The sequence below is a fragment of the Rhinatrema bivittatum genome, chromosome 3 (genome assembly GCF_901001135.1).
Source record: "Rhinatrema bivittatum chromosome 3, aRhiBiv1.1, whole genome shotgun sequence".
NCBI lineage: Eukaryota > Metazoa > Chordata > Amphibia > Gymnophiona > Rhinatrematidae > Rhinatrema > Rhinatrema bivittatum.
In genome coordinates, this window is record NC_042617.1 from 436,096,080 (window position 1) to 436,123,773 (window position 27,694).

Sequence of the window (27,694 nt, forward strand, 5' to 3'; positions counted from 1 at the left end):
CTGCAGGATAGCGCCTGAAGCTCGGAGACACGGCGGGCCGAACAAATGGCTACGAAGAAAACCGCCTTAAGCGTGAGATCCTTGAGAGTAGCAGCACGTAGGGCAGGGGTCAGGAACCTTTTTGGCTGAGAGAGCCATAAACGCCACATATTTTAAAATGTAATTCCATGAGAGCCATACAATATGTTTAAAACTAAATACAAGTAAATGTGTGCATTTTATGTAAGATCCCACTTTTAATGTACAATAAGTCTCTGAAAATATTACACCAGGCCTTAAGACACCAATACATCTCCTATTAGGAAAACGGACCAAGTCAGGCTGCTATAGAGTCCTACACAGAAACAACACGCCAGCAGAAAACCTCACCTGAATCACGTGCTGTCCCTCACCTAACATAGAATAAAGAGACCAAAACGCATAACAAGAAGCATGCAGAAAAAACTGAATTGGAAACTGCAACAAGCCAGAGTCTCTGTATGCAGTGTAACAAAGGAAAAAAGAAACATCACCCATCCTTATAAAACAAATCAAGAAATATAAAATCATCAGCAGTAAAACTGTACTAACAAAAAGAACATATTTCGAAACAGCTGATGAGAGGAATATCCAATAATTAAAACTCATATAAAACATTTCCAGATACCAACAAAATATTTCAAAATAGCAGACACAAAGATCCAGTAATGAAAAATAATAAGGATACAAAAATTTTTTTGCTCTGCATACCTGGGAACGTTTGATATCCAGGTGTCCTGAGATTGTTCTGAATTAGCAGGAGGTGGGGTGGTTTGCTTGGAACTTTCTCCTCTCTCAGTCACATACCAGCGCTCTCTCTCACACTGGCTCTCAATGACACACCTATACACACATGCTCTCAGTACTCACATATACACATGTTTTTTCTCACTCACTTATATAGGCTCTTAATTACACATTTACACACATGCTGTCTATCTTTTCACGCTTACACACACACACAGGCTTTCAATCACATAAATACATGCTGTCTTTTTCTCTCACACACAGACTCTCATTCACATGCTTACAAACATGTCCTCTCTTTCTCTCATTTACACACAGGCTCTCAATCACATACTCACATGCTCCCTCACCTAAATCAGCTCTCAATCACACACAGACACACATGGTCTCTCTCTCTCATTTAAACACAGGCTCTCAATCACATACTCACATGCTCCATCACCTAAACCAGCTGTCAATCAGACACAGACACACATGATCTCTCTCTTACTTATACACACAGGATCTTAATCATACATACACATGATTTCTCTCACACACAAAGGATCTCAATCATACACACATACTCTTTCACACAAACAGGTTTTCAATCACAAACTTACACATACAGGTTCCCAATGGTAAACTTACATTCATGCTCTCTCTCTCACAGGCAGGCTCTCAATCACAGACATACTCTCTTTCACATACACAGGCTCTCAATCATTCACATACATGCAATCTCACTCACACACACAGGATCTCAAACACACACGCTTGCTCGCTCATTCACTCTCTCTCTCCCCCACCCCCACCCCAGGAACTCGCGGCAGCAGCAGCCTCCTCCCAACACTAACCTCCTTCATTTTCAGCCCTCGCGGAGGCGGAGTCCCATCGGCCGCGGTTGAAACTCTTCATTTTCCTCCAAGCCGCGCTGCAGTCTTCTTCCCACAAGCGTGGCCTCTTCTTCTCGCGCAGGCACCCGATGCTCACCACTTCCTCTTCCGGGCCGCGGGAAGAAGAGAGCACGCCGGTGCTGAGCGGCACCGGCGTGCTCTCTTCTTCCCGCGGCCCGGAAGAGGAAGTGGTGAGCATCGGGTGCCTGCGCGGGAAGACTCCCGCGCAGGCACCCGATGACTCCAGCGCTGGCACCCGGCTGACTCCAGTCGTGCCGCTGCCGGCGTGCTCTCTCCTCCTCCTCCCCCCCCCCCCGCCGCGGCCCGGAAGAGGAAGTGGAGAGCATCGGGTGCCTGCGCGGGAAGAAGAGACCACACTAGCGTGGTCTCTTCTTCCGCGCAGGCACCCGATGCCCACCACTTCCTCTTCCGGGCCGCGGGGGGGGGGGGAGGAGGAGAAGAGAGCACGCCGGTGCCGCTGACTCCAGCTGTCCCGCCGCGTTCCGCCCGGGCTGACAGCATTTTAAGCCCGGGCGGCGGAGGACCGGGGAGCAGCTGGGTCAGCGGGGAACCGCGAAGTGTGGCGACACTTGTCTGCGAGCCAGATGCAGCCCTCAAAAGAGCCATATCTGGCTCGCGAGCCATGGGTTCCCGACCCCTGACGTAGGGGCTCGAAGGGAGGTCCACCCAGGATCCGGAGTACCAAGTTGAGGCTCCATGAGGGACAAGGAGCTTGAATTGGTGGCTTCAAATGCTTCACGCCCTTGAGGAACCGGACGACATCCGGGTGAGATGAAAGCGGAATTTCTTCCCTTCGTATCAAGGACCTGAGGGCAGCCACCTGTACCCTCAGAGATTTGTAGGCTAGACCCTTCTCCAGACCCGAAAGAGAGTATCTGAGACACAGAGGCCGTCCGTGGATGAGCTGAGTGGGCAGTGCACCATGATTCAAAAACCTTCCACACACGAACATAAGCAACCGACGTGGACGTCTTCCAAGCCCACGGCCTCCGGATAACTGCGGCGTCTTAGCCTGCACCTCTCAAAAGCCAAGCCGCAAGACAGAAGCGATCTGCCCTGTCGAAAAATACTGGTCCTTGGCTAAGGTGTGATAGATGACCTAGGTGGAGGGGCCCATCCACCGCCAGGTTGAGCAGATCCACGTACCAGGGGCAATGGGGCCACTCCGGCGCCATCAGAATCACCGGGCCCTGGTGAACCTCGATTCTTCGGAGCACCTTGCCCACGAGGGGCCACGGTGGGAACACGTAGAGGAGAAGGTGACAGGGCCACGGCAGAACTAATGCATCCACGCCCTCTGCGCCACGTTCTCTTCTGCGGCTGAAGAATAGAGCTGTCGCCATGAGGTCCAGGTGGGGGATCCCCCAATGCCGCACGAGAAGCTGCATCGCCTCCTCGGAGAGCTCCTACTCCCTGGGATTGAGACGTTGACTCAGGAAATCTGCCTGAATGTTGTCCACTCCTGCGATGTGCGAGGCCGCCAACTGGGCAAGGTGGAGTTCCGCCCACTCCATGAGCTTGTCCGTTTCCAATGAGACATGACTTCTCGTGCGCCCTGGTGATTTATGTACGCCACTGTGGTCGCATTGTCAGAGAGGATCCTGACCGCCCGATGGCGAATGAGGGGTAAGAAAAAACTCTTCAGTGCTAGTCGGAACGCTCTGGTCTCCAAGTGATTGATCGGCCAAACCGCTTGAGCCTTCATCCACTGTCCCTGCACGGACCTTGTCTGGCAGACTGCTCCCCAACCGGAGAGACTGGCATCTGTGGTGACTATTACCCATTCCGGAATGTCCATCCCCTGCGCCAGGTGGAATGTCCATCCCCTGCGCCAGGTGGAGTGGGTCCAGCCACCAGAGCAGACTGTCCCTGGCAACTCGTGGGAGCGGAAGGATGGTCTGGAACTCCCGCAACACTGGTTTCCAGCGGGAGAGTAATGCTCTCTGCAGGGGGCGCATATGCGCAAAGGCCCAGGGTACCAGATAGATAGTGGATGCCATGGATCCCAGTACCTGCAGATAATCCCAAGCTGTGGGTAAAGAGAGACCAGAGAAACGATGGATCTGCGCCGTTAGCGACTGGGCCTGATCTGGCCGCAGGAAGACCGTGCCCGTCGCCGTGTCGAACCATGCTCCCAAGAAGTCTAACGACTGGGACGGAGTAAGACTGCTCTTGGTGTAGTTTATGAATCTGTTGACCTCCCGATGACCCTGGATCAAAGTTTTCGCTCGAATGAGCCAGTTGTCCAGGTAAGGGTGAACAAGGATTCCCTCCCAGCGGAGAGCGGCCGCCACCACCACCTCCATAAATGTTCGTGGGGCTATCGCCAGACCGAAATGAAGGGCCTGGAATTGAAAATGCTGACCTAAGATCTTGAACCTGAGGAAGCGCCGATACGCTTTGAGGATTGGAATGTGAAGGTAAGCCTCTGTGAGGTCCAGAGAGGCCAGGAATTCTCCCCGATTGACTGCCGCAATCATCGCGTGAAGGGTCTCCATCCTGAAATGAGGCACCCTGAGGGACTTGTTCACAGACTTGAGATCAAGAATCGGGCGGAAGGTGCCCTCCTTTTTGGGGACCACGAAGTAGACTGAATAGTAGCCGCTACCCACTTCTGTGAGGGGCACTGGAGCAATTGCCCCGAGAGCAAGGAGTCTGTCCAGCATCTGGAGTACAATAAGCTGCTTTTGGAGTGACCCGCAGGGAAAGAGGAACCTGTCTCTTTGGGGGGGCCAAGCAAAATCCAATGCATAGCCTTGTTTTAGGATATCTAGGATCCACTGATCCGACGTGATCCGGACCCACTCCTAGTAGAAGAGAGAAATCCGGCCCCCGATCCTGGGGATCGAGGAGTGGGTCTGCCTGGCATCATTGAGAAGGCTTGAAGGACATTCAGTGGGCCATCCTGTCCTTGGCATGTCTGCGCCCTCGAAAGGGACGGGACCAGGGCGTCCGAGGTGTGGAACCGGCTTCTGGAGGTACTGAATGATCTTAGACCGCGGCCGATCCTCCGGGAGCCTATGCACCACATTCTCTCTGAGGGACTTAATGATCTGGGCCAGATCTTCCCCAAACAAGAATTTACCTCCTCTCCAGCCGAGTCTTGGAGGAGGAGTCTGCCAACCAGTTGCGGAGCCAAAGGAGGCGTCGGGCCGAAACCGCCGCAACCGTTGACCGGCCAGGACTCATCCATGCTATCCAAGTTCATGCCAGGGACACCCTTGCTGAGATGAGGCATATCTCGAGTTCTGCCGATAGGGCTGGGGGAGAGAGATGTCTTAACGGGTGTGGTTCTGGCCAGACGGGGCAAGAGAAGCAGACTGCATCTGTACGAAGGCTTGAACGCCTTGAAAAAATTCCACCCAAGGCTGCCAGGTCCATACCCAGGAAGAACTGGAGTAGGTACCACTGAATTTCCCTCTCCTACGGAAGACCCAGCCCCGGGGTGCTTCCGGTTAAGGTTTTGGCTGACATCCTCTGAATGGGAAGAACCGGGCTTGGTAAAGTCTGGGGAGATCAACTCTCCCTGGGCCTCCTCACAGTGCTGACATAAGAAAGAATCCAGGTCAGACTGAGTAGCCCTAATATGGCAAGTAGTGCATAGAGAATGGAACTTCTGTTTCTTTGCTGCTGGAGCCATTAGAGACGGCAGTTGTGAATTCAGCCGGCTCATGCTGAAAGATTTCGTACGCACCTAAGGGAGCCATGGCGAGGCACACGGGAATTCTGCACTTAAGTAGTTGTGCACATACAACTGCACGCACAGCCGGCACACACCACATGTACCAACAGTGTATGGAGAGCAATGCAAGGCGCACAAAATGGCGCCGATGCAGCCTACCACATGGTGTGCCGACTAAGCCTAAAGCGGGGCCTAGCCCACTGGGGGGAGGGGCGCACTCAACCTGCTCGGATGCCCACTTCCCTTTACAGCAACGGAACAGGACGTCGGTACGGCGTGCCAAGCAAGGAGACTGGAGGAAGTCTTACCGAAATCCCTCCAACGACTCTGAATGAGAAAGGAAAAGTGGTTCTTACCTGCAATACCACAGATCAGTCCAGACAAGTGGGTTTATTCATCCCTACCAGCAGATGGAGGTAGAGGACAGCACTTTGGGAACTGCTACATATCTGAGTGTGCCACCTGCAGTCCCTCAGTACTGACCTGTACCCAAGCCAAGATAATTTAACAATAGGGTGAACCAAGCCCCTGAGATGGACACCCCTGAACTGGATAACCACCATCTAGTCAACAGAATAACTCCAGAACATTGGAACAAATTCAATATATCTTTGAAAACCATCTTTGTATGAGCCTAAAGGCCCAGCAGCAGAACAAGCAGTCTTTTGGCAGAGAACTTCCAAGGGTGGGCCTCTGGACTGATCTGTGGTATTACTGGCACGAAAATTGCCAGGTAAGAACCAATTTTCCTTTCCTGAACTTATCCAGATCAGTCCAGACAAGTGGGATATACCAAACCCCCCTGTACTGGGCAGGAACCCGAAAGACCTGCTCTCAGCACACTCACCCCAAAAAGTCACCTCTGGGGCACGCACAGCCAAACGGTAAATCCTAGTGAAAGTGTGAAGCGAGGACCAAATTGTGGCCCTACATATCTCCTGAGGAGACATCAGTTGACACTCTGCCCACGACGCTGCCTGGGTGTGAGAGTGGAATGAGCTTTTAAGCACCACCTGCACCGCACGGCCCTGAGAAACATAGGCTCAGCAAATAATCTCTTTCAACCAGCGAGCCAAGGAGGTTTCAGACGCTTTCTCTCCCTTTTTTGGTCCCCCGAATAGCACAAAAAGGTGATCAGATTGACAAAAGGAGTTGATGACCTTAAAATATCACAACAGAGCACGTCGCACATCCAAAAGATGGAGAGCTCATCCCATCGAAGAATCAAGGGACCATGCCTGAAATCCAGGCAACTCCACCCTAGGTTCACATGAAAGGCCGAATCCACTTTAGGGAGAAAGGAAGGCACTGTACGCAAGGAAACTGCATCATCTGCAGGAAAGGATCACGGCAGGAAAGAGCCTGCAAATCAGATCTGCTTAGCCGAACAAATGGCTACCAAAAAGACAGTCTTCAAGGTGAGAGTCTTCAAGGAAGATAGAGCCAAAGTTTCAAAGGAATCCTCGCAGAGAATCCACACCACTAAGTTAAGATTCCACTCAAGACGAGGGGGACGCAGATGCTTAATACCCCTTATAAAACGCACATCAGGGTGGGAAGCCAAAGACCTGCCCTGCACCGTCCTTCGGAGGGAACCCAGAGCCGAGACCTGGACCCTAAGTGAGCTAAAGGCCAACCATTTGGACAAGCCCTGCTGCAAAAAAGCCAAAATGTGCGGGATGGAAACCAAAAGCAGATCCAAATCCTGTTGACACCAGGAGCCGAAAACCTTCCACACTCTGGAATAGGTGAGGGAAGTAGCTGGCCACAGAGCCTGAAGCAGAGTAGCAATAACTGTTTCCAAATATCCCTTCAGTAGCAACCACTGCCTCTCAAAAGCCAGGCCACGAGACAGAAGTAATCCGCCCGATCCGAAAATATGGGACCTTGTCGTAGAAAACCCCACAAGTGAGCCAGATGCAGCGGTTCTTTTACTGCCATATATACTAGATCTGTGAACCACAGGCGTCTCATCCGTTCCAGCACCATGAGTATCACTGACCCCTGATGAGCCTCTATCCGCCTGAGCACCTGTGCTATAAGGGACCACGGAGGGAAAACCTGTAGAAGGATCCCAGCAGGCCATGGGCACAAGAACATCGAGACCCACCGCCCCGGTCTCTCTCCGGCGACTGAAGAATCTCTGTCTTTGCACTGGATCTTGTTGCCATGAGGTCCAGCTGAGTCGTCCCCCAGTGGGCACAAATGAGATTCGAGGCTTCTGTGGACAGTTCCCACTCCCCCAGATCCAACTGCCGCCGGCTGAGATAATCCACTTGGACATTGTCCACTCCTGCGAATTGTGAGGCAGCCAGACCTTCGAGATGGAGTTCTGCCCATACAAACAAGAGCTGAGCCTCCCGGGCCATGGCATGACTCTTGGTTCTCCCCTGGCGGTTGATGTCTGAAAACACTCTTACCATTCAATTGCGGACCAAGGGCAGGAACACTTGAAGGGCCCTGCGCACCACCCGTGTCTCCAGCCGATTGATGACCACGACCGTTCTGACACCAACCAGACTCCCTGCGCTGATCTGCTCAGGCACACTGCCCCACTGCCCCGAAGACTGGCATCCATAGTCACCACGACCCAATCCGGGATTTCGAGGGGCATTCTTTTCTCCAGGTTGCTCCTAGTCATCCACCACACCAGACTGGACCTGGCCACCTGTGTCAGAGGTAGTGGCAGGAAATACTGTTCCAATAGGGGGCTCCAGCAGGCCAACAATGCCTTCTGCAGGGGGCACATATGAGCGAACGCCCAAGGCACCAGCTCCAACGTCTAAGCCATCGATCCCAAGATCTGTAGATAGTCCCAGACCTTGGGAACTGGAAGGTGAAGCAGGCGATCAGAGCTTGGATCTTGACCACCCTGTCCGCAGTGAAGAACACTCTTCCCCAACGAGTGTCAAAACGGGCGCCCAAGTACTCCAGGACCTGAGAAGGAACCAAGTGACTCTTTGGCCGAATGATGATCCATCCCAGAGACTCTTGAAGAGAACACACCCGGAGTACCGCTCGGACGCACTCTTCCTGGGACTTTGCTCTGATGAGCCAATCTTCCAGATAGGGATGCACCAGAATCCCATCTTCCTCGGGGAGGCCACGACGACCACCATTACTTTCATGAAGGTACAAGGAGCGGTGGCCAGGCTGAATGGAAGGGCCCAAAACTGAAAATGCTGTCCCAGCACCTTGAAATAGAGAAACAGTTGGTGGTCCTGACGAATGGGGATATGCAGATAGGCCTCAGTGAGGTCCAGAGAAACCAAAAACTCTTTCCGGGCAGCCGCCATCAGGGTGTGCAACGTCTCCATCCGAAAACGTGGTATCTTCAAACTCCAGTTGACCTTCTGGAGGTCCAAGACGGGCCGAAAAGTGCCTCCTTCTTTGGCACCACGAAATAAATGGAGTACCTTCCTTGTCCTGAGACTGGAACCAGGACTACTGCTTCCAGATCTAACAACTTTTGAAGGGTTCACCCGATGGTTGCTCTCTTGCTTTGGGAAAGACAGCGCGACTCCGGAAAGGCCGACCTGAGAGGGCGAGAAAACTAAGGCACAGCCATCCCTGACTACCTCCAGCACCCACTGGTCGGAGGTGATCTTGGTCCACTCTTCGTAAAACTGGGACAGTCTGCTCCCGATCACCACATCCAAGGAGTGGCCCTGTCTGACTTCATTGTGAAGACCTGAGTCCGCCCGCTCCCTGGACGGACCCACCTCTAAAGACTTTCTGGGATCATGAAAGGACTGCTGCCTCCCTGAGGGCTGTTGTGACGTTGCTGGTCCGGCTGACTTGCCAGAACGAAAACATTTCACCTCTCGAAAACGGGGAAGAGAGGAAAAGGGCTTCCATATCGCCTTATCCTCCAACAGTTTTTAGCATTAGGTCCTTTAAAGTAACACACTTAAGTGGTTCAAAAGGAGGTTCGCACAACATTCGAAGGACCAAATTCAATCTCCAAGAGGGACAAAGAGTCCGGCAAAAAGGATTCAAGTACTTTGCACCTCTAAGAAAAATGCACTATATCAGGGTGAGCTGCTAAGGGTGCTTTCCTCGTAAACAGCCTAAGGCCGCCACTTGAACCCTTAGAACGAAAGCTAGCCTCTTCGCCAAACCCTCTTGTAAAAAGGCAAGGATGTGGACTATCTAGGCATGCCTAGGGGAAACCTTCGATCTACTACACCAAGAGTCAAAAAAAACGTTCTATATCCAGACATACGTAAGAGGCAGATGCTTTACGGGCCCGCAAAGAGTGGAAATGACTGTATCCGGACAACCCTTCACTTTCAACTGCCTCCTCTCATAAGCCAAGCCGCTAGACAAAAGCGATCTGCCTGGTCGAAAAATACTGGACCCTGCATCAGTAGATTTGGAAGATGACCTAGACAGAGCGGGCCATCCACCACTAGGTTGACGAGATCTGCGAACCACGGCCTCCGTGGCCACTCTGGAGCTACCAGGATCAGTGTCCCCAGATGGGCCTCTATTCTTAAGACCTTCCCCACCAGGGGCCAAGGAGGAAAGATGTTAGACGTAGAGCAGAATGTTGCGAGGCCACGGAAGAACAAGAGAATCCACCCCTTCCGCCCCATGTTCTCTTCTGTGACTGAGGAAACGAGGCGCCTTGGCATTCGTCTGAGCCACCATTAAATCAAGCGGGGAATTCCCCACTGATGAGTTAAGAGCTTGAACACCTCCTCGGACAGTTCCCACTCTCCGGGATCCAGCCGCTGACAGCCCAGAAAATCCGCCTGAACGTCGTCTACCCTGGCAATGTGAGAAGCCACTATCCCGGACAGATTTTGCTCCGCCCAGGCCATGAGCTTGTCCGCCTCCAAAGCAACTGGACGACTCTTTGTTCCTCCTTGCCGGTTGATGTATGCTACAGTCGCATTGTCGGACAGTACCCTCATCGACTGATGAGGAAGGAATTTCCCCCAAGGCCAATCGCACCGCTCGTTTCCAAATGATTGATTGACCACTGCGCCTCCTGCTGTGCCATTGGACTAGCGCCACTTGAGATTGGCAAACTGCCCCCCAACCGGAAAGACTGGCATCTGTCGTCACAATGATCCACTGAGGGACTTCCAGAACCACCCCTCGAGTCAAGTGTTCAGGGATCAGCCACCAATCTAGACTGGACCTGGTAGGTTCCTGGAGCAGCAAGAAAATCTTGAACTCCTTTGATTTGGGATCCCAACATGAGAGCAAAGCCCTCTGCAATGGTCACATATGAGCGAAAGCCCAAGGAACCAACTCCAGCATAGACTCCACAGAACTAAGCACCTGCAAGTAATCCCAGACCTGGAAACTAGCAAGGACAAGAGACGAACTTGAGAAGCCAGTTTGTCTATCCAATCCTGCATAAGGAAGACCTTCCCGATGTGAGTATCGAATCGTGCTCCCAAAGATTCCTGGATTTGTATAGTACACAACTGGCTCTTGGTGGGACTGATGATCCACCCAAGAGAATAAAGGGTCTGCACCACTTTGGCAACCACCACCTTGCACAGTTCCTCTGAGTAAGTAAGGATGGACCAGAATCCCTTCCCGCCGGAGAGCCGCCGCCACCACCTTGGTAAAAGGTGTGGGGAGCGGTGGCCAACCCGAATGGTAGGGCCTGAAACTGGTAATGCCTGCCGAGTACCATGAAAAATAGATACCTCTGATAGTCTTTGCGAATCGCTATGTGTAGGTATGCTTCTGTCAAATCGAGGGAAGTCACAAACTTCTCCTCCTCTGACGGAGGCGATGACAGACCGTAGAGTTTTCACGCGAAAATGGGGCACTCTAAGAGCTCTGTTGACCTTTAGGTCCAAAAATCTGGCAGAAGGGTCCCTCCCTGCATGCTGAACACTGCGAACCCTGCAGCATGCCCACGGAGAGGGAGCGAACACGAGGCTGAAAAAAGTGGCGAAAATCACTCTTCCGGAGCCACAGGAAACCTGTGCACAGTAGCAAAACAAATTTTATTTTTTTCCCCAAAAACGCTGATATGCAGCCACCCAGGGGAAAAGACGCACCTAGGACCTCAAATTGCGGCAGAGGCAGCCCCCCCCCCCCCCCCCGAGGAATTATGCCGTCTCAGGGTGCAAGGGGTAGGGACCGGCCCACCGGTTAATCCCCCTACTCACCAACAGAAGAAAATGACTAAATGAGGTATCTAACTCCAGCCGTGCCTCAACCAAAGTAGCAGCCTCGGGAGGACTGACTGTCACCTCCAGAAAGAAAAACTACTTTTTTTTTTTTTTTAAAAATAGCTTGATTTAGCCACTGGTAGAAAGCAAACTCCTCTAGGTCTTACTATTCCTGGCTTGCTTTGCTTTCCTTGTTTTTTGTTTTAATGGATCAGGACCACAGGTTCTGTCACCCTCATCTGCTGGAGTCAGAAATACTGAAGGATCACAGGTGGCACACCAGAGAAGAGGGGATGGGTGCCTTTCAGTTTTTTCTCTGACTCCATCTGCTGGAAGGGAGACAACCCAGCGGTCTGGACTGATCCTGGTACGTACAGGGAACTGGCTTTTTTTTTTTTAACTTTAAAACTTTAATTTAGATCAGGACCGCATGTTCTGCAACACCTCCATCTGTTGGAGACGGAGAAATACTGAAGAGACACAGGTGACACCAGATTAAGATGGGGTGCCCTTCAAGTTTTTCTCTGTTATCTGTCTGCTGGAAGGGAGCAAAACCCAGTCTGGACTGATCCGAGTGCGTATAGGGAACGCTGGATCTTTCTGTGCTGCATAGCAATGAGGTCACGTGAAAACACAGTGTGCTTGCCTACACTGGACTGGTGTAGCAAGAAGAAAATAAAAACTGAAATCAAATGTCCCTAACACACTCTCAATACTCCAGTACCTTCCCCACTCCCCCTGGCCCCATTTCTTCCCCAACCCCACATATACACTTCCTCCTCCATGGCTTTCAGCTTCCTCCCTCTCTCCCCACACCCTCTACTTGCTCTTCCCCCCATCCCACACTCAGCCCTGTGCTCTCCCCCTTACACTCACATCTGCTCTCTTCACTTCCCCCCTCCCATTAATTATCCCTCCTCTTCCTCCTACCTCCACTGCTGACTACACAAGACAGTGCACTCAATAGCCAGAAAGAATTCAGGTAAGACCGTGGCAGCAGCTAAGGGCTGTACAGCATGGAACGTGGTGGCTCCTAGTCTTTGTTGGCAAGATCTGGGGATCCCCGTAGTTTCTTGCCTTCAGCTGGCAGGGGTGGGCCCCCCACTAGACCGCCTCGTCATTTTCTCCAGTGAAGGGCTCGTCAGCTCATTTGTTTTCTTCAGCATTCCAGACCAGCGTAGTAAGCAATACCAGCAGCGGGTAAGTTGTTTGTTTTTTTTACCATACCATTTACCAGCCACCAGATGCATCCGGATACCATGTCATATCTACACAGGAATAAGACCTACCAACTTTTATGAATTAAAGTGAACTAGCACAGGATCTACATTATTTCATCTCTCAAAATTAAACCGTGCAGTCTGATAGAAGTTTCACTTCTCTGCAAGAAAAGAGGAGAAAAACCTGGTGTTTCATTTTTACACATTACCACTATTCCAGGTCAACTGACAACTTCCATAGTGCATAACAGAATTTATCTGGTTAGCAAAAGTCAAGTCTAACTTTCCTAGTAACTAGAGAAACTTTTACCCTTGCACAGCTGTACATAAGGCCATCCAGTCTCCTCCAGGTTTTCTTTAGCATTTGTCCTTTATGAAGAGCTGCAGTTGGCACGCTTCCAGATGTTTCACATTATCCTAACACAGTAGATCTATTTTATGCGATAATTTTGAAGAATATTAAATTGCTTCAGATTTATTGTAAGCATATTCTTGCATGAAAAAGCATGCCCATAGCATGTTGGGATTACCTGCTGAATCCTCAGAGTTCACAAAGTTCCAGGCTGCCTGTTTTGAGTTAAACTTCTTGTACCTGGCAGAGGGGAATCGATGCACCTGTTCTTTGCAATCCTCCCTGAAATCCAGATAACATTCATCAACCAAGAATGTCTGTCTATCTACAGCAATTAGCCAGTACCAGCCTCCTGAAAGGGACAAAGAGGCAACTATGCCCACAGATAAACTGTTAAGAGCTTTAGCTCTACCAGCCTCTATCTCCACTGATTCTGAAATCAATTTAATCCAGTGTTTCTTAAACATTTCTATTTCAGTACTAATGAAAGCACAGGATGCCCCACAAATCAATTTAAGATCCATGCCTGGGAACTCTATTTTTAACCCAGACTCCAGGTTTACAGACCCAACATCTTCAGGTCTTAAAAATCATCCATTGCTCCTTGGCATGGCTGTTTTTCTCTGGCCTATTAAGAAGAGGAGGGCAAGCGCTAGGACAGCAACAGAAGCAAGAACCAGGGGTCTTAGCCAGCTGCTGTTTCCCCATCCTCTCGCCTCCAATTTCCTCATTCTGAGGACCTCAGCCAACCAACATTGATTGAGAGGAGAGAAAACAATGGGTGTATTTCTCTTTTTATAAATAATCTACAAATCTCAAAGGATTACACAGATACATACATAATGTCATAACAAGTCATTAAACATAAAACCAAGCAAAAGTAAAATGAGAATATTTCAATCATAGAAATAATATAACAGAGCAGTTGACCATTCCCAATATATCCACACTCTCCTATATTTTGTTGGAAGTACTTTCTCCCAGGATCCCTCCTGCAGTTTGAGCTCTGACAGCACTGGATAAAGGGGAGAGAAAAAAAGCATGGGCACTGGAAGACAGCAAAAAGGCTAGGGAAAAAGCAGGTGTGTGAGAAAGGAGATGGGGGGGGGGGGGCGCACACCTCCAAAGATGGAGAGAGCAAGCAAAATGGAAAGGGGGCAATAATATGGGGCAGGAGTGGGAATATCTGCTAAGAAAGGAGGAAGAGAGCCACCATAAAAAAAAGAGAGGAAACCTGAGAACAAAAAAACAGGAATAGATAACAAGCCAAAAAAAAAACCAAGCCAGAATTAAAGGTTAGAAACTATTATCGCCAAAAAGAGCAGTAGTTCTCAATGTGTTGGGACACACTGGTGCATCACCAAAATTTGAAATAGCAAACCTAAGTTTTTCTATAAAAGCCACATGTGCAACACAGGGAGTCAAGTACTTGAAATGCCACTCCTTGCTCCCTGTTACTGGTTTTTTTTCCTCTCACCCTAGCAATCAGGGCCACTGCCAGCCCAAGCTGAAAATGTGGTTATGTTGTCTCATACACCCCCTCCCCTAGCACATCATGTACTGCCACCTGCTCTCTCTCCCATGGCTAAGAAATGTGGGGTCCTGCTCCCTGCCCTGTGGCCATCACCAATATTGCTAGCTGCAAGGGAAGATGAGATAGCTCAAAGTATTCCCCCATTTTCCTCCTCTTACTGGCTCTGATTTTCATGTGGAGGTGGTGAGTTTTAAAAAGGGGGACTGGCAGGAAGAGGGGGGCTGAGCCTGGAGAGCATGAGGATGAACATGATGGTGGTGCTATTGGAAGAGGAGCACCAGGGTGGCAAGTGCCTCACCCCCCTTCCCCACACAAAAATGGTTTGGAGAATTGAGAATAGGTGGGGATTTGGTGATTGGATAGGGCACTGAAAGACTGAGGTGATCATGGGGACAATTAGTAGTAAATAATTGGTTGGGCAGTAAATTTAAGGGTGTGTTAGACTACTGACACCGGGGAGATATAAATATATATATACACATAAATAAATGTGGGATGGAATGAAAATGGTGAAGAGGATCTGGACCTGCTGAGAAGGGGGATGAGAAAGTTAATGTTTTTTTTTCTGAAGGTTTTTCTGTTATATCACAACATCTGACAGTGAAGGGATTTTGAGTTGCTATTACAAAAATGATACCAGAATTTGAATATATATGTTTTGTATACGGAGTTGAAAGGGGAAAGATCCACATTGTTCTGTATCGTCTCCTTACCTCAAAATATTCTGATGTTGACAGTGAGATGCACCAGATTTTCTACCTTATAACCCCGTATCAAGAAAAAGCATGCGGCACCACATGCATTTCTTCCTGACAAAAGCAAAGATCAAAACTTGCAAAAAAAAAAAAAAATAGGTGTGATAACTAATTGCAGTAACTTGTAAAAAATAAATTGTTAAAAGAAAGTTAACAGTAAAATTATTATTAGGATTTCGTTAGTTCAGCAGTGGGGTGTAGTCAGGGCCTGTGCAAGCGCCGCCGCCGCCCCCTACCTGTTTCTCGGGGGGGGGCACCGAAAAGCTGCCACGTGGCTGCGTCCATTAGGCGACCGCCGAAGTTCACCCAATGGACCGCGCCAGCCCTGTGTGTAGTGTGCAGTGTCACACGTATGATGATCATTTAACTGGTATGTTACAAAACCAGAAGAGATTGAGTACCACCGAGATAGAAAAAGTGCACATGTTCACAAGGCCCCTTCCCTCCAGTTTACTTAAGTCTTTGATGGAAGAGGAACGGCACGAAAATGGCCGGTTGGGGGGGGGGGGGGGGTCACCGAGGCACACTAGTACTTATCGCTCTTGCTGCTTATCAAACCATATTAAGAACACCCATCTAATGCCATCGTTAATTGTGAGGTTAAGCGAAAGTTGCCCCGTTATAGATTTTCTTAAAACACAAAAAAATTAAGTTCATTTTCTTAGACAGATACAAAACTACGGCCTGCTTCCTGCACACGCAAAAATTCTCCCCAATTGAAAAAGATGGATCCCTACACGTTACTGAATTTTTGAGGTAATTGGAGATAAAGGAGAAAATAATAATTACGCCCACGTTCTAACTACCAAACAATTACGGGTTCTACAATAATTTCAAAGCTGTCCCCCTGGGCACTCACCAGGTGCGGTACACACCGGTCTGCCTACCCGTCCTCACTGCGTAGTAGCTCATGATGCAGACTAAGAAACCACCAACCCGCCTCACAGAGCCTGAAGAGAATGAGGGGGAAAAAAGAGCGCCAAACCACAGAAGGCTAAAAAGCGGCGGAGCATGCGCTACTAACGCGCCGGAGATCGGAATACCTTCCCGCTCGCTGCCCACGTGCCCAGAGCCGAGCCCGCCCCCGATGCTAGCAGCCTAGATCTCACTGAAGAGCACGCGCAACACAAATCACACATATACTTCCAAAAAACGTTATGAACTTAATAATTATTGAAGAGAACATTATGGAATTACTCCTGGCACCGGGTCTAAGACATCTTATTGCTCAGAAAATTAGACAATTTGTGCGAGTTCAAAAAGAAAACATACTTCAAGTGCTTATATCTAATCAGCCATTTGCAAGGAAATTTCAAAAGAAATGAAGCACCATTCTGAATCACACTAGAATGCTGCAATCAAAACTGCCTTCTCTTCTGTGTGGCTTGTGCACATAAATTATCCTTATGTAACTGAAGGAGTCTGAACGCTTCAACCTGACAAAGGACTTCATGTACCAGAATTCCCTGCTTCATGACGGGTTTACTTACAGTCTGCAATACAGCTGTAATTAGGACATTGAGAAACTCTCTGTCAGCACATTGCACATTTTCATTTTTTTTGGCTTCGCTGTTCTTATTCTCTGATAAGCTTTCACTGCTGTAACCTAGATTAGAACAATGGATGTATTATGTGATGGGCTGTATTACTGCAGACTCGCGAATTCCTTTCCAGAACTGCAAGTCCCAGCAGCCTCTCCTGCAGAACATGGGAGAAGTTTCACGAAAGTTCCAGGGTGTCTAGGGAGGGGGTCAGTAGCCCCTTCAGCCGGAATATGCTTGCTCAGCAATGCTTAGAACGCATGTGTAAAAGATAAGAACTGTAAAGTGCATAAGAGTCTGCTCCTGAAGGGGAGGGGCATGCAGTTGTACTGAGCCTTTGTCTTAGCTGCATCTTGCTAGCAATAAAAGTCTATCTTTGCGGATCAGTTGTCTGGACCTCCTTACTGATTAAAAACAGACGGTTACATTTGGCGAGCTTCAGCCAGGAGGTGCCGGGGACGCTATTTTAGCCCCCCAGCTGGTCCGGTGGTTTGGTGGCGGAGCGATCCCCCAGACTTACTTGGTGAGTGGCCACCGCTGAGTTCAGCGATCAGGTTTCTGAGGGGACCGTTCCACAAGAAACTTCTTGAGACCTCTGGGCTGGTGATTCGGAAAGAAGGCTTTCTTCGCGATCGAGAGAACGTTTCAGGCAAGTATACTTTTATCTGCACGGGAATAAGAAACAGGGGAACCTGAATTAGAAACCAGATACAGCTAAATTACCAGCCGATCTTGAAATGGATCGAGGGGGCGTTGATCAAACCCCACAGCGTGGTTAGTAGGAGCTCCCCCTCCGAAGACCTCGTTACTGAAAACCTGAATTGGAATTTCGGAAATTTTTGAATTTTGGGAATCAGAAAGAAATCTTGGGAATAGGTTTCTTGTTGTGTGAAAGAGAGTGAATGGCCTCGCAGTTCTAGTCGGGGCAATTGTGACCCTTTGTGTCTGACGGATACGGACCCCTTACCTATCCGTCTTCCCTTCCCTCCTTTGTCTGTGAACTCTATCAAAGGGGAGGGAGCGGGTCGACTCCGTTAAAAGTCATGACGGAACACTATAGCGAAGTGTTCGATGAACATAAATGTACAAAACCCAGAATGATTCAACGATGCACCCATAAATGGCCCGGTTTCTGTGTAAATTGGCCTCCTACAGGAACTTTTAATTTCCAAACGGCCACACGGGTCCATAAAATAGTCATACGAGAAGGGAACCCGGGTTGCCCTGGGGAACCGGAAGTCCCCAGTGTCTGTCTGTCTGTAAGGTACCTGAAAAAAAAAAAAAAGGAAAAAAAATTCTACTGTGGTAGATCGGTTAGACAAATTTCTTTTTGTGATCAAATGCATTATTTCTTTTGATAACTGCTATCTGTGAATTGCAAGCACATGTACCAGGGATTTTTTTAATTGTTTTAATTGTTTTAAACCCTAATAAGAAGAGATTTTGGTTTACAGATGCTGCACAAGACAAATTAATGTACAGTGTTAAGTTAAAATACTGATTTGATTACTGGAGAATGCATTTACTGGTGTTGAAGTTTAGAACTTGATGGCAGTTAAGGGTTAACGGCAGAGATACTTACAGGAGAGAGGAGGGGATAGAGCCAGAGAGAGAGGAAAAAAAAAAAAAAAAAGGACATTTGGCTAGCCTGGGTGAATGAAAATTGTTTCGTTTGTTTTAACAGAACATTATTGAAAGTTAGTTGATGGTGTGCGTATGTGAATAAAGATAGAATTGTGGCTGTTTCACAGAAGTTGAAGTTTTTGTAGCTCAGAGTTTCTGCTGATTAAATTTATTCTCCAAGGTCCTTGCTAAAACTGTCTGTAATCTGACAAAGGATTGCTACTTGCAAAGAAATACCAGAACCAAGGGTCCCTTACAAATCATTTAGTGCCTTATGATGCAGGCTATTTTTAAGACATTTTATAGCAGCAAATTAATTGTTACAGTACAAAGTGGAATGGTGGTGCGTCCCACTGCGCGTCAGTACGTAGTGCGTAGGCATTCAATATGGCTGTGCGTTTCATGCTGGCATTGCTAATCAGAAGTTTTAGTTTTCTCATATCTTCTATCCCAGTGTCCTCCCTATGCTTATCTTTCTATTCTCTAATACCATGTTAATTATTGTTCTTACTTGTCTCTTATATATTATCTGTTATTTAAAAGTTACATTGGAACGCATGATAAAGTATGAACTCTCTTTTGCTGACGCAGTTTATTTTGAAGCTGTCTCTGGGAAAATTAGAGGAGAAATGATTAAGAATGGGACCTTTGTTAAAGCTTTGTTAAATATACAGAGCATAGCAAGCGGCAAGATAAGACAGCTGCAGTTCTGACTGTGGGAATTACAGGATGCCGTTTGTAAAAAAAAAAAAAAAACACAGAGAAAACAAAGACTTAATATTACAAATTTTGATTCAGTGGCAGGCGCAAGATAAGGATTATTGGAAGTTGTGGGCAAGAGAAGGGGCCACTATGCAAGATTAGGAACAAGAGCAAATATGAGTCGGCCCAAATGATAAAGTAGTAGCCCACACACACACACATATATATATATATTGCAATTATGTTCTTTTACCACTGGTGGGGGCTGGGCTCTGGCTATTACCATATGTTCTTAGTGTTTGCAATGTAATTGATACAAGGCTTCCAAGGGTTTGATCATCACTCCTGCACACCTAAAGCGCCCCCCTTGGATCCTTGCCTGCAGATCCAGGTTTACTTTATTGAATTAACCCAATGCCAAACTTACAAGTATGAAGGAAGCAATGTTTTGCAGCTTCTCAGCCTCGTCAGAACTGATTTGCCTCCAGGCGCAGGTCACCTATTCAATTTCCAGATGGACTGTGATCTTTTCATCGTATTTTGAGATGTATGGGAACAGGGATCAGGAAGAGAAGAAAAGGGCCCGTCCCTGCAACCAGGAACTTAATAATAGAGACCCGACATCCGAAAGAAGCTGCAGAAGGCCGAAGGCTTTGAGGGCATGAGCCTCAGCCAGTTAAAAGCTATAGCAGACCAAGTATGTGGAAATAGAGAAGTGGAAGAGAAAAGAGAGCCGACACAAAGGGGCCGAGGAGGAAGGAGATCGGACAACCCCCACTGGCAGATGGCGGGGGAGGCGACAAGGAGCATACAGCCTGAAGAGATCGGGAGGGAAGAATCCCCACTGACCCTCTGGTGGAGATCCATGAGGTAACACAACAAAAATCAGGGGCCTGTTGGACTCAAAGGCCAACGATCTGTCATGACTGCACCAATCGGCCCCCCCGACGAAAGAGACTGTTTTTATAGTGGGTGCCTCAGGTCAGGTACTCACTGCCCCTCTGCAGAAAGAATGAAGTATACAAGTAGGCGGGACTATGGTATCCCTTATCGGATGGAACCTGCTGTGTAAGCCTCAGACCACATTGAGATTTCAACCAACAGGGGAAGTTAAAGCCTCCTTCGGGGACCATCCAGTGATACTCATCTGTCCCCTCCAAGAAGAATGGAGATAGTCGAACGAACCATCGAACATCGATATGAAAACAACACCCCCCTCAACAAAAACGAAGACAACTGATGGATAGAGATGAAACAGAATGCACAGGTGATTAATCAACCTCAATACCCCATTCCATATATGGCCAGTCAAGGAATCCAGATACATCTGCAAAGACTGTATGATTTGGGTATTCTCAGGCGAATCCGATCTGCTTGGAACACCCCTCTACTGCCCGTAAAGAAACCCGGTTCTTCTGACTACCGACCTGTACAAGATTTACGGAAAGTGAACAATCAAGTAGCAGATCTAGTAGCCCTTGTACCAAATCCATACTCAATCTTGGCTCAAGTTTCCCCTACCTCCAAGTGGTACAGTGTCATTGACCTCAAAGATGCTTTCTTCTCCGTTCCAGTAGCAGAAGAATGCCAGAAGATCTTTGCCTTCACATGGGAAAATGCACAAACTGGAATCAAGCAGCAGTACACATGGACTCGTTTACCGCAAGGATTTAAGCACTCACCCACGATGTTCGGGGAGCAACTGGCAAAAGACTTGAAGATGTACCAAGTCACGTATGGGCCAGTAATACAGTATGTGGATGACCTTCTGTTGTTTCGTGAAACGTATCACGAATGTGCTATAGCCACACTCCACTTGTTAAAGACGTTGTACTCAAAAGGATATCGTGCAAGTAAAAAGAAGGTGCAAATTTGTGAATTGGAAGTAGAATACTTGGGATTCCAAATCCGGGAAGGTACCCGTTGCCTTGGAATATCCCGTACCAGTTCAATACGAGGTCAACCTGTACCCACTTGCAAGAAAGAGCTCCGAGCGTTCCTTGGAGCTGCAGGATACTGTAGGTTGTGGATTGCTAACTACGCTGTTGTCGCCCAGTCCCTGTACGACAAGCTGCGGGGAAAGGAGGCAGAATCTCAGCCTTTTCAGTGGGAAACCCATGAGCTGACAAGCTTACAACAACTGAAAGATGCCTTGATTGAACAACCTGCTCTAGGATTGCTAGATGTAATGAAACCATTCCATCTATTCGTCGACGAAAAGAAAGGCATGGCCATTGGGGTATTGACTCAAATTCTAGGCTCATGGGAAAGACCTGTTGCATATCTGTCAAAAGGAATGGACAATGTTGCAAAAGGATGGCCTGGTTGCCTTCAAAGCATTGCGGCTGCATGCATACTAATTCCAGAAGCAGTCAAGTTGACATTTGGACAAACTTTGCAAGTAACAACTCCTCATACTATTCAGGGACTGCTCGAAACACATGGACCAAAGTGGATGACCAACTCACGTCTTGTAAAGTACCAAGCCTTACTATGTGAAACTCCTGAAATTCAAATACAAGACAGCAAAAACTTGAACCCAGCCACTCTAATGCCAGCACCTGAACCAGTAAGCCATGATTGTGAAGAAGTCATGGCTACAGTACACTCCAGTCGACCTGATTTAAGAGATCAGCCTTGGCAAGGCGCATGGACTTTATTTACAGATGGAAGTAGTCAGGTAAAGGATGGAGTACGAGTGGCTGGCTATGCAGTAGTAACTGAAGATGATATCATTGAAGCTGGACCCTTGCCTTCAGGAACGTCTGCACAAAAAGCTGAATTAATTGCCCTTACTCGAGCTCTTCAGTTGGCAGAAGGGAAAACTGTAAATATTTATACAGACTCTAAATATGCCTTCTTAACCATCCAAGTACACAGAGCATTGTACAAGGAACGAGGATTTCTCAATGCCGAAGGAAAACAATTGGCAAATGCGCCAGAGATCCATGAACTGTTAAGGTCCGTATGGCTACCACACAAAGTGGCCGTAATGCATTGCAAAGCACACTCTGGAAAATCTGATCCTATCGCTCGGGGAAACCAGAAAGCTGATTCTGCCGCCAAAGCAGGAGCCCAAGACCCTTATCAAACAAAAATGACCATATGTCCCCTCTTGCAGTTTCCAACTGAAGTACCCACCTACTCAGCCGAAGAAAACGACTGGGCAAAAGCTGAAAATTTCCATCAACAGAATGGGTGGTGGATCATATCAGACGGACGGATATGGATACCTGATACTATTGCGTGGACAATAGTAAGAGAAGCACACTGTCATACACACCTGGGACGTGATTCATTGGCAAAACTACTGGCAAAAACATACTATATAAACCGAATCACACAATTGACTAAACATGCAATTAATCAATGTGTTACGTGTGCAAGAAATAATCCTCGCGATGGACCTGGTCCTGCACCGGGACACGTTCTCCGGGGAACTATACCATTTCAAGTCTGTCAAATTGATTTCACCCACATGACCCCTGCACAAGGTTACAAAGCCATGCTGGTGGCAGTATGCACCTACACCGGATGGATTGAAGCTGTGCCTACACGAACAGAAACTGCAAAGGAAGTCGTTTCCCTACTATTGAACCAAATCTTACCACGATATGGCTTACCAAGGCAGATCAACTCAGACAACGGCCCAGCTTTTACAAGCGAGGCAACTCAATACCTCACCAAAATATTGGGCCTCAAATGGCATCTCCATTGCACATGGAGACCTCAAAGTAGCGGGACTGTTGAACGAGCTAACAGAACTTTGAAAAGTCAATTAGCCAAGCTATGTCAAGAAACAAGAACCAAATGGCCCAAAATGCTACCATTGGCATTGCTCAACATCAGATGCACTCCACGACAATCAGGACTAACCCCTTATGAAATGATGTACGCAAGACCGCCACCGTTGCCCTCTTTCCCCGAATCCTTACAAGTCCAAGGGGAAATGTCACTCAGCAACCAAATGAAAGGACTCTACAATACTGTGGAAGCAATTCGCAAATATACCTGTGAGACAGAGCCACTAATCTTAATCAATCCTATCCATAAATTCCAGGTGGATGACTCTGTGTGGATCAAGGAATGGGACGAATCAGACTTCCTTAAACCTCGATGGAAGGGACCATTCACTGTGCTGTTAACCACAACCTCCGCTCTCAAAGTATCCGGTTGTCCCACCTGGATCCACTGGACCCGAGTTAAACCAGCCACCGAAACTTGGCAGGTCTCCAAGACCGGTGACAGCACCCTGCGCTTTACTAGAAATACAGCAAAGGTCAACCTACTATAGAAACTAATGCAGTCACAGAAATACTAATAACCTGTTTGTTTCTTTCTTCTCTCGCAGGCATCAAAAGCATATGATCTCAATGCTCTGGAAGTGGGTTATCAGTACCCTCCTGGTAACCGCTCTAACTATCATATGCCCTTCTAACCTTTCCAATTGTTGTTTGCAGATCGATGATAAGAGTAAAGTCATCGAAGAAATCACAGACCGTATGGTGCGGTTGGCTCATGTTCCGGTACAATCCTGGTCCGGAGCCTTGGATTGGACAGCTTCATTACCTTCCTGGCTTACATCTATTCCTGGGTTCAGGGAACTTTTATTCCCTTTATTATTTTTCTTACTATCCTGTGCACTCCTCCCTATGTGTTTCCCTCTTTTCCTCAGGAGCCTTTCGTCTATGATGGAGAAGATCGCTGATCGACGAGCAGCAGCCCAAATTATGATGCTGAACCAGTACGCTTCAATTTCTTCGCTACCCTTCAGTGATTCTTCAGACTCAGAAGATGAATCTTCAGTTTACTATGACACTAATTTTTAATTTGAAACATACGGCCACCTTGTTTGCTCAGGTGAAGTCCGGCTACAAAGGGGGGTGGAGCCAATAGGGCCCATCCGTCTCAAACCGGTGAAGACACCATCGACCTGGCTAACAATTTAGGGCCCTACTCAGTATTATGGTACTAATTATTTTCTTGTCATTTCAGTTACCTCACATATGAAGGTGATACTTACGCCTTCTTACCGAAGTTGAAGTATCAAAGGGGGGAATGAAGGAGTCTGAACGCTTCAACCTGACAAAGGACTTCATGTACCAGAATTCCCTGCTTCATGACGGGTTTACTTACAGTCTGCAATACAGCTGTAATTAGGACATTGAGAAACTCTCTGTCAGCACATTGCACATTTTCATTTTTTTTGGCTTCGCTGTTCTTATTCTCTGATAAGCTTTCACTGCTGTAACCTAGATTAGAACAATGGATGTATTATGTGATGGGCTGTATTACTGCAGACTCGCGAATTCCTTTCCAGAACTGCAAGTCCCAGCAGCCTCTCCTGCAGAACATGGGAGAAGTTTCACGAAAGTTCCAGGGTTATTAGGGAGGGGGTCAGTAGCCCCTTCAGCCGGAATATGCTTGCTCAGCAATGCTTAGAACGCATGTGTAAAAGATAAGAACTGTAAAGTGCATAAGAGTCTGCTCCTGAAGGGGAGGGGCATGCAGTTGTACTGAGCCTTTGTCTTAGCTGCATCTTGCTAGCAATAAAAGTCTATCTTTGCGGATCAGTTGTCTGGACCTCCTTACTGATTAAAAACAGACGGTTACATAACTCCATCTCAGGAGGCAGACTGCACTCCGATGGGGCCATAAACTTATTTATTGTCTCTTCGGGGCTGGAACTCTGGCTAGCTGCTCCTTCAGTTTCTCCCCAGGGTGTGGATTCTTTTTCTATGGAGAGGAAAGAGTTATTTCAGAACCCTGAGTGCTGGGGGTGACTGGAATACACTTCTCACTAGTTGCCCCTGAGGATTGTTGTCTTTGATACAAGTCTGTGTGCAGATTAAGCCCAATAACCATTTATTTATTTATTTAAAAACGTTTTTATACCGAAGATCATGTACAAGTACATATCGCTTCGGTTTACAGAGAACCAACAATTGGAAATTACAGCAAACAATATGAACAAAAAATTGGACAAAAATTGAACAAGAATAGAATTGAACATGGATTACAATAGAATTGAACATGGATTACAAGAGGGGATTAAGGGGACCTGCAAAAAGGTAAACATGAGAATCAAACATGGATTACATGATACGGAGTAAGGGGAACTTCGAGCAGTTAAACACTGATCATGCCAGAGTCACTATGTTAAGTCACTATGTCCAACCCAAAAGTCTTTACTGATGGGTAACAAATCTGTACTTTGTTCTCTATCTACCCTCTGACCGCTTACTATCACATAGGCCGATACAGTACTGCTCTTGGACGCGCGTTTTCCCTTACCCCTTATTCAGTAAGGGGAGGAAAACGCGCATCCAACCCGCAGCACCTAATAGCGCCCTCAACATGCAAATGCATGTTGATGGCCCTATTAGGTATGCGCGTGGGATACAGAAAGTAAAATGTGCAGCCAAGCCGCACATTTTACTTTCAGAAATTAGCGCCGACCCAAAGGTCGGTGCTAATTTCTTCCGGCGCTGGGAAAGTGCACAGAAAAGCAGTAAAAACTGCTTTTCTGTGCACCCTCCGACTTAATATCATATCAATATTAAGTCAGAGGTCCCGAAAAGTAAAAAAAGTAAAAAAAAAAAAAATTTGAATTCGGCCCGCGGCTGTCGGGCCGAAAACTGGACGCTCAATTTTGCCGGCGTCCGGTTTCCGAGCCCGTGGTTGTCAGCAGGCTTGAGAACCGACGCCGGCAAAATTGAGCGTCGGCTGTCAAACCCGCTGACAGCCGCCGCTCCTGTCAAAAAGGAGGTGCTAGGGACGTGCTAGTGTCCCTAGCGCCTCCTTTTCCCCGTTTTTACCGCGTCACCTAATTTAAATACAGAATCGCGCGCACCAGCGAAGGGCCGGTGCGCCGGGAGAATGGGCGTTCGTCCGCTCTCCCGCGGACTTTACTGTATCGACCCGTAAGTTAGTACTCCCTGTGCCTTCTGTTAAGAGTATTCACTGCCACTCTATGCAGATTACTCCCAAGCACCTTTCTCTTCATTTACAACCTCTAGTCTTTAGGGATCCACAGTGTTTATTCCATGCCCTTTTGAATTTGTTTACTATTTTTGTCCTTACCACCTCTACCGGAAGGACATTTTAGGCATCCACCACCCTCTCTGTGAAGAAGTATTTCCTGATGTTTGTTCTGAATCGTCCCCCAGAGTTTCATCATTAAAAGCTTTCAGGTATCTGAAGGTCCATATAATATCTCTCCTGCACCTCCTCTCTTCCAGAATATACATATTTAGATCCTTCAGCCTCTCCTCATAGGTCTTCCAATACAAATCCCACATGGTTGCCCTTCTCTTGACTGCCTCCATCCTATCCTTATACTTATCCTTTTTGAGATAACGGGCTACAGAACTGAACACAGTATTCCACGTGAGGCCTCACCAAGGACCTATACAAGGGCATTATCACCTCCTTTTTTCTGCTAGTTATTCCTCTCTATGCAGCCCAGCATTCTTCTGGCTTTAACTACCACTTTGTAGCATTGTTTCGCCGCCTTCAGATCACCAGAAACTGTTGTTCCAGTCTGTGCACATTAGCCATTCACTCCCATCACACACAGCTCTTTTGGATTACCGCACCCCAGATACTTGACTCTGCACTTCTTGGCACTGAATCCCAGCTGCCAAGTCTTCGACCACTCTTCAAGCTTTCTTAAATCACTTTCATTCTATCTACTGCAGATCTTATTATCATCCGCAAAAAGACAAACTTTACCTTCTATCACTTCCGCAGTATCACTCACAAAGATATTGAACAGAACTGGTCCCAAAACCTAATCTTGTTGCACTCCACCTAACCTGGTTCTTTCTGTAGAGTAGGTTTCATTTACAATTACACCTTGTCTCCTGTCAGTCAATCAGTTTGTAATCCACTCTGCCACCTTGGCGCCCACTCCCAAGCTTCTCATTTTATTCATGAGCCTCCTATGCGGGACCGTATCAAAAGCTTTGCTGAAATCCAAGTAAATCACATTGAGTGCTTTTCCTTGATCTTATTCTGTAGTCATCCAGTCAAAAAAATGTCAGATTTGTCTGAAAGGATCTTCCCCTGGTGAATCCATGCTACCTCGAGTCCAGCAACATACCAGATTGTAAATCGTTTATTTATTTATAATATTTATATACCGTTATTCTATTTACAGTCATAACGGTTCACAACATAGATAAGATCATAAATAAGAATTCAGTAAAATATATATACATTGTCGTTAAAGCAGATAAGTACATTAACATAAATTCTATCATTTAAATCAAATAAATAATTCTAGATAAAATTAAAATAAAATTCCAAAATAAAATGCAAATTAAAATCCAAGTTAAACCTTAATTATTCAACAGTTTTCTTGAATCTGGATAACATTTAGGATATGCCTTAATTCAGTCAGAACCCTTATATGCCTGTTTAAAAAGCCAGATTTTCAGATTTTTCTTAAATATTAAAAATTCTTTTTGCAATCTTAAT

The 27,694-nt window shown here is 47.4% G+C and overlaps 1 protein-coding gene across 2 annotated transcripts in view; it reads right to left on the reverse strand.

Annotated features, from left to right (window-relative positions):
• LOC115087986 (ribonuclease H1-like) overlaps positions 1–16,361 on the reverse strand; it is a 103,583-nt gene extending 87,222 nt beyond the window's left edge. Inside the window, exons 1-2 of one of the 2 annotated variants that reach the window (XM_029595797.1) lie at positions 16,207–16,361; positions 13,237–13,340 (exon numbers count right to left, since the gene is read on the reverse strand). In XM_029595797.1, the coding sequence (XP_029451657.1) occupies positions 13,237–13,340; positions 16,207–16,259 (157 nt within the window). In that variant the 5' untranslated portion in view covers positions 16,260–16,361. The remainder of the gene's footprint in view (positions 1–13,236; positions 13,341–16,206) is intronic. The other variant, XM_029595796.1, reaches the window with a different exon arrangement.
• Positions 16,362–27,694: the final 11,333 nt, after the last annotated feature.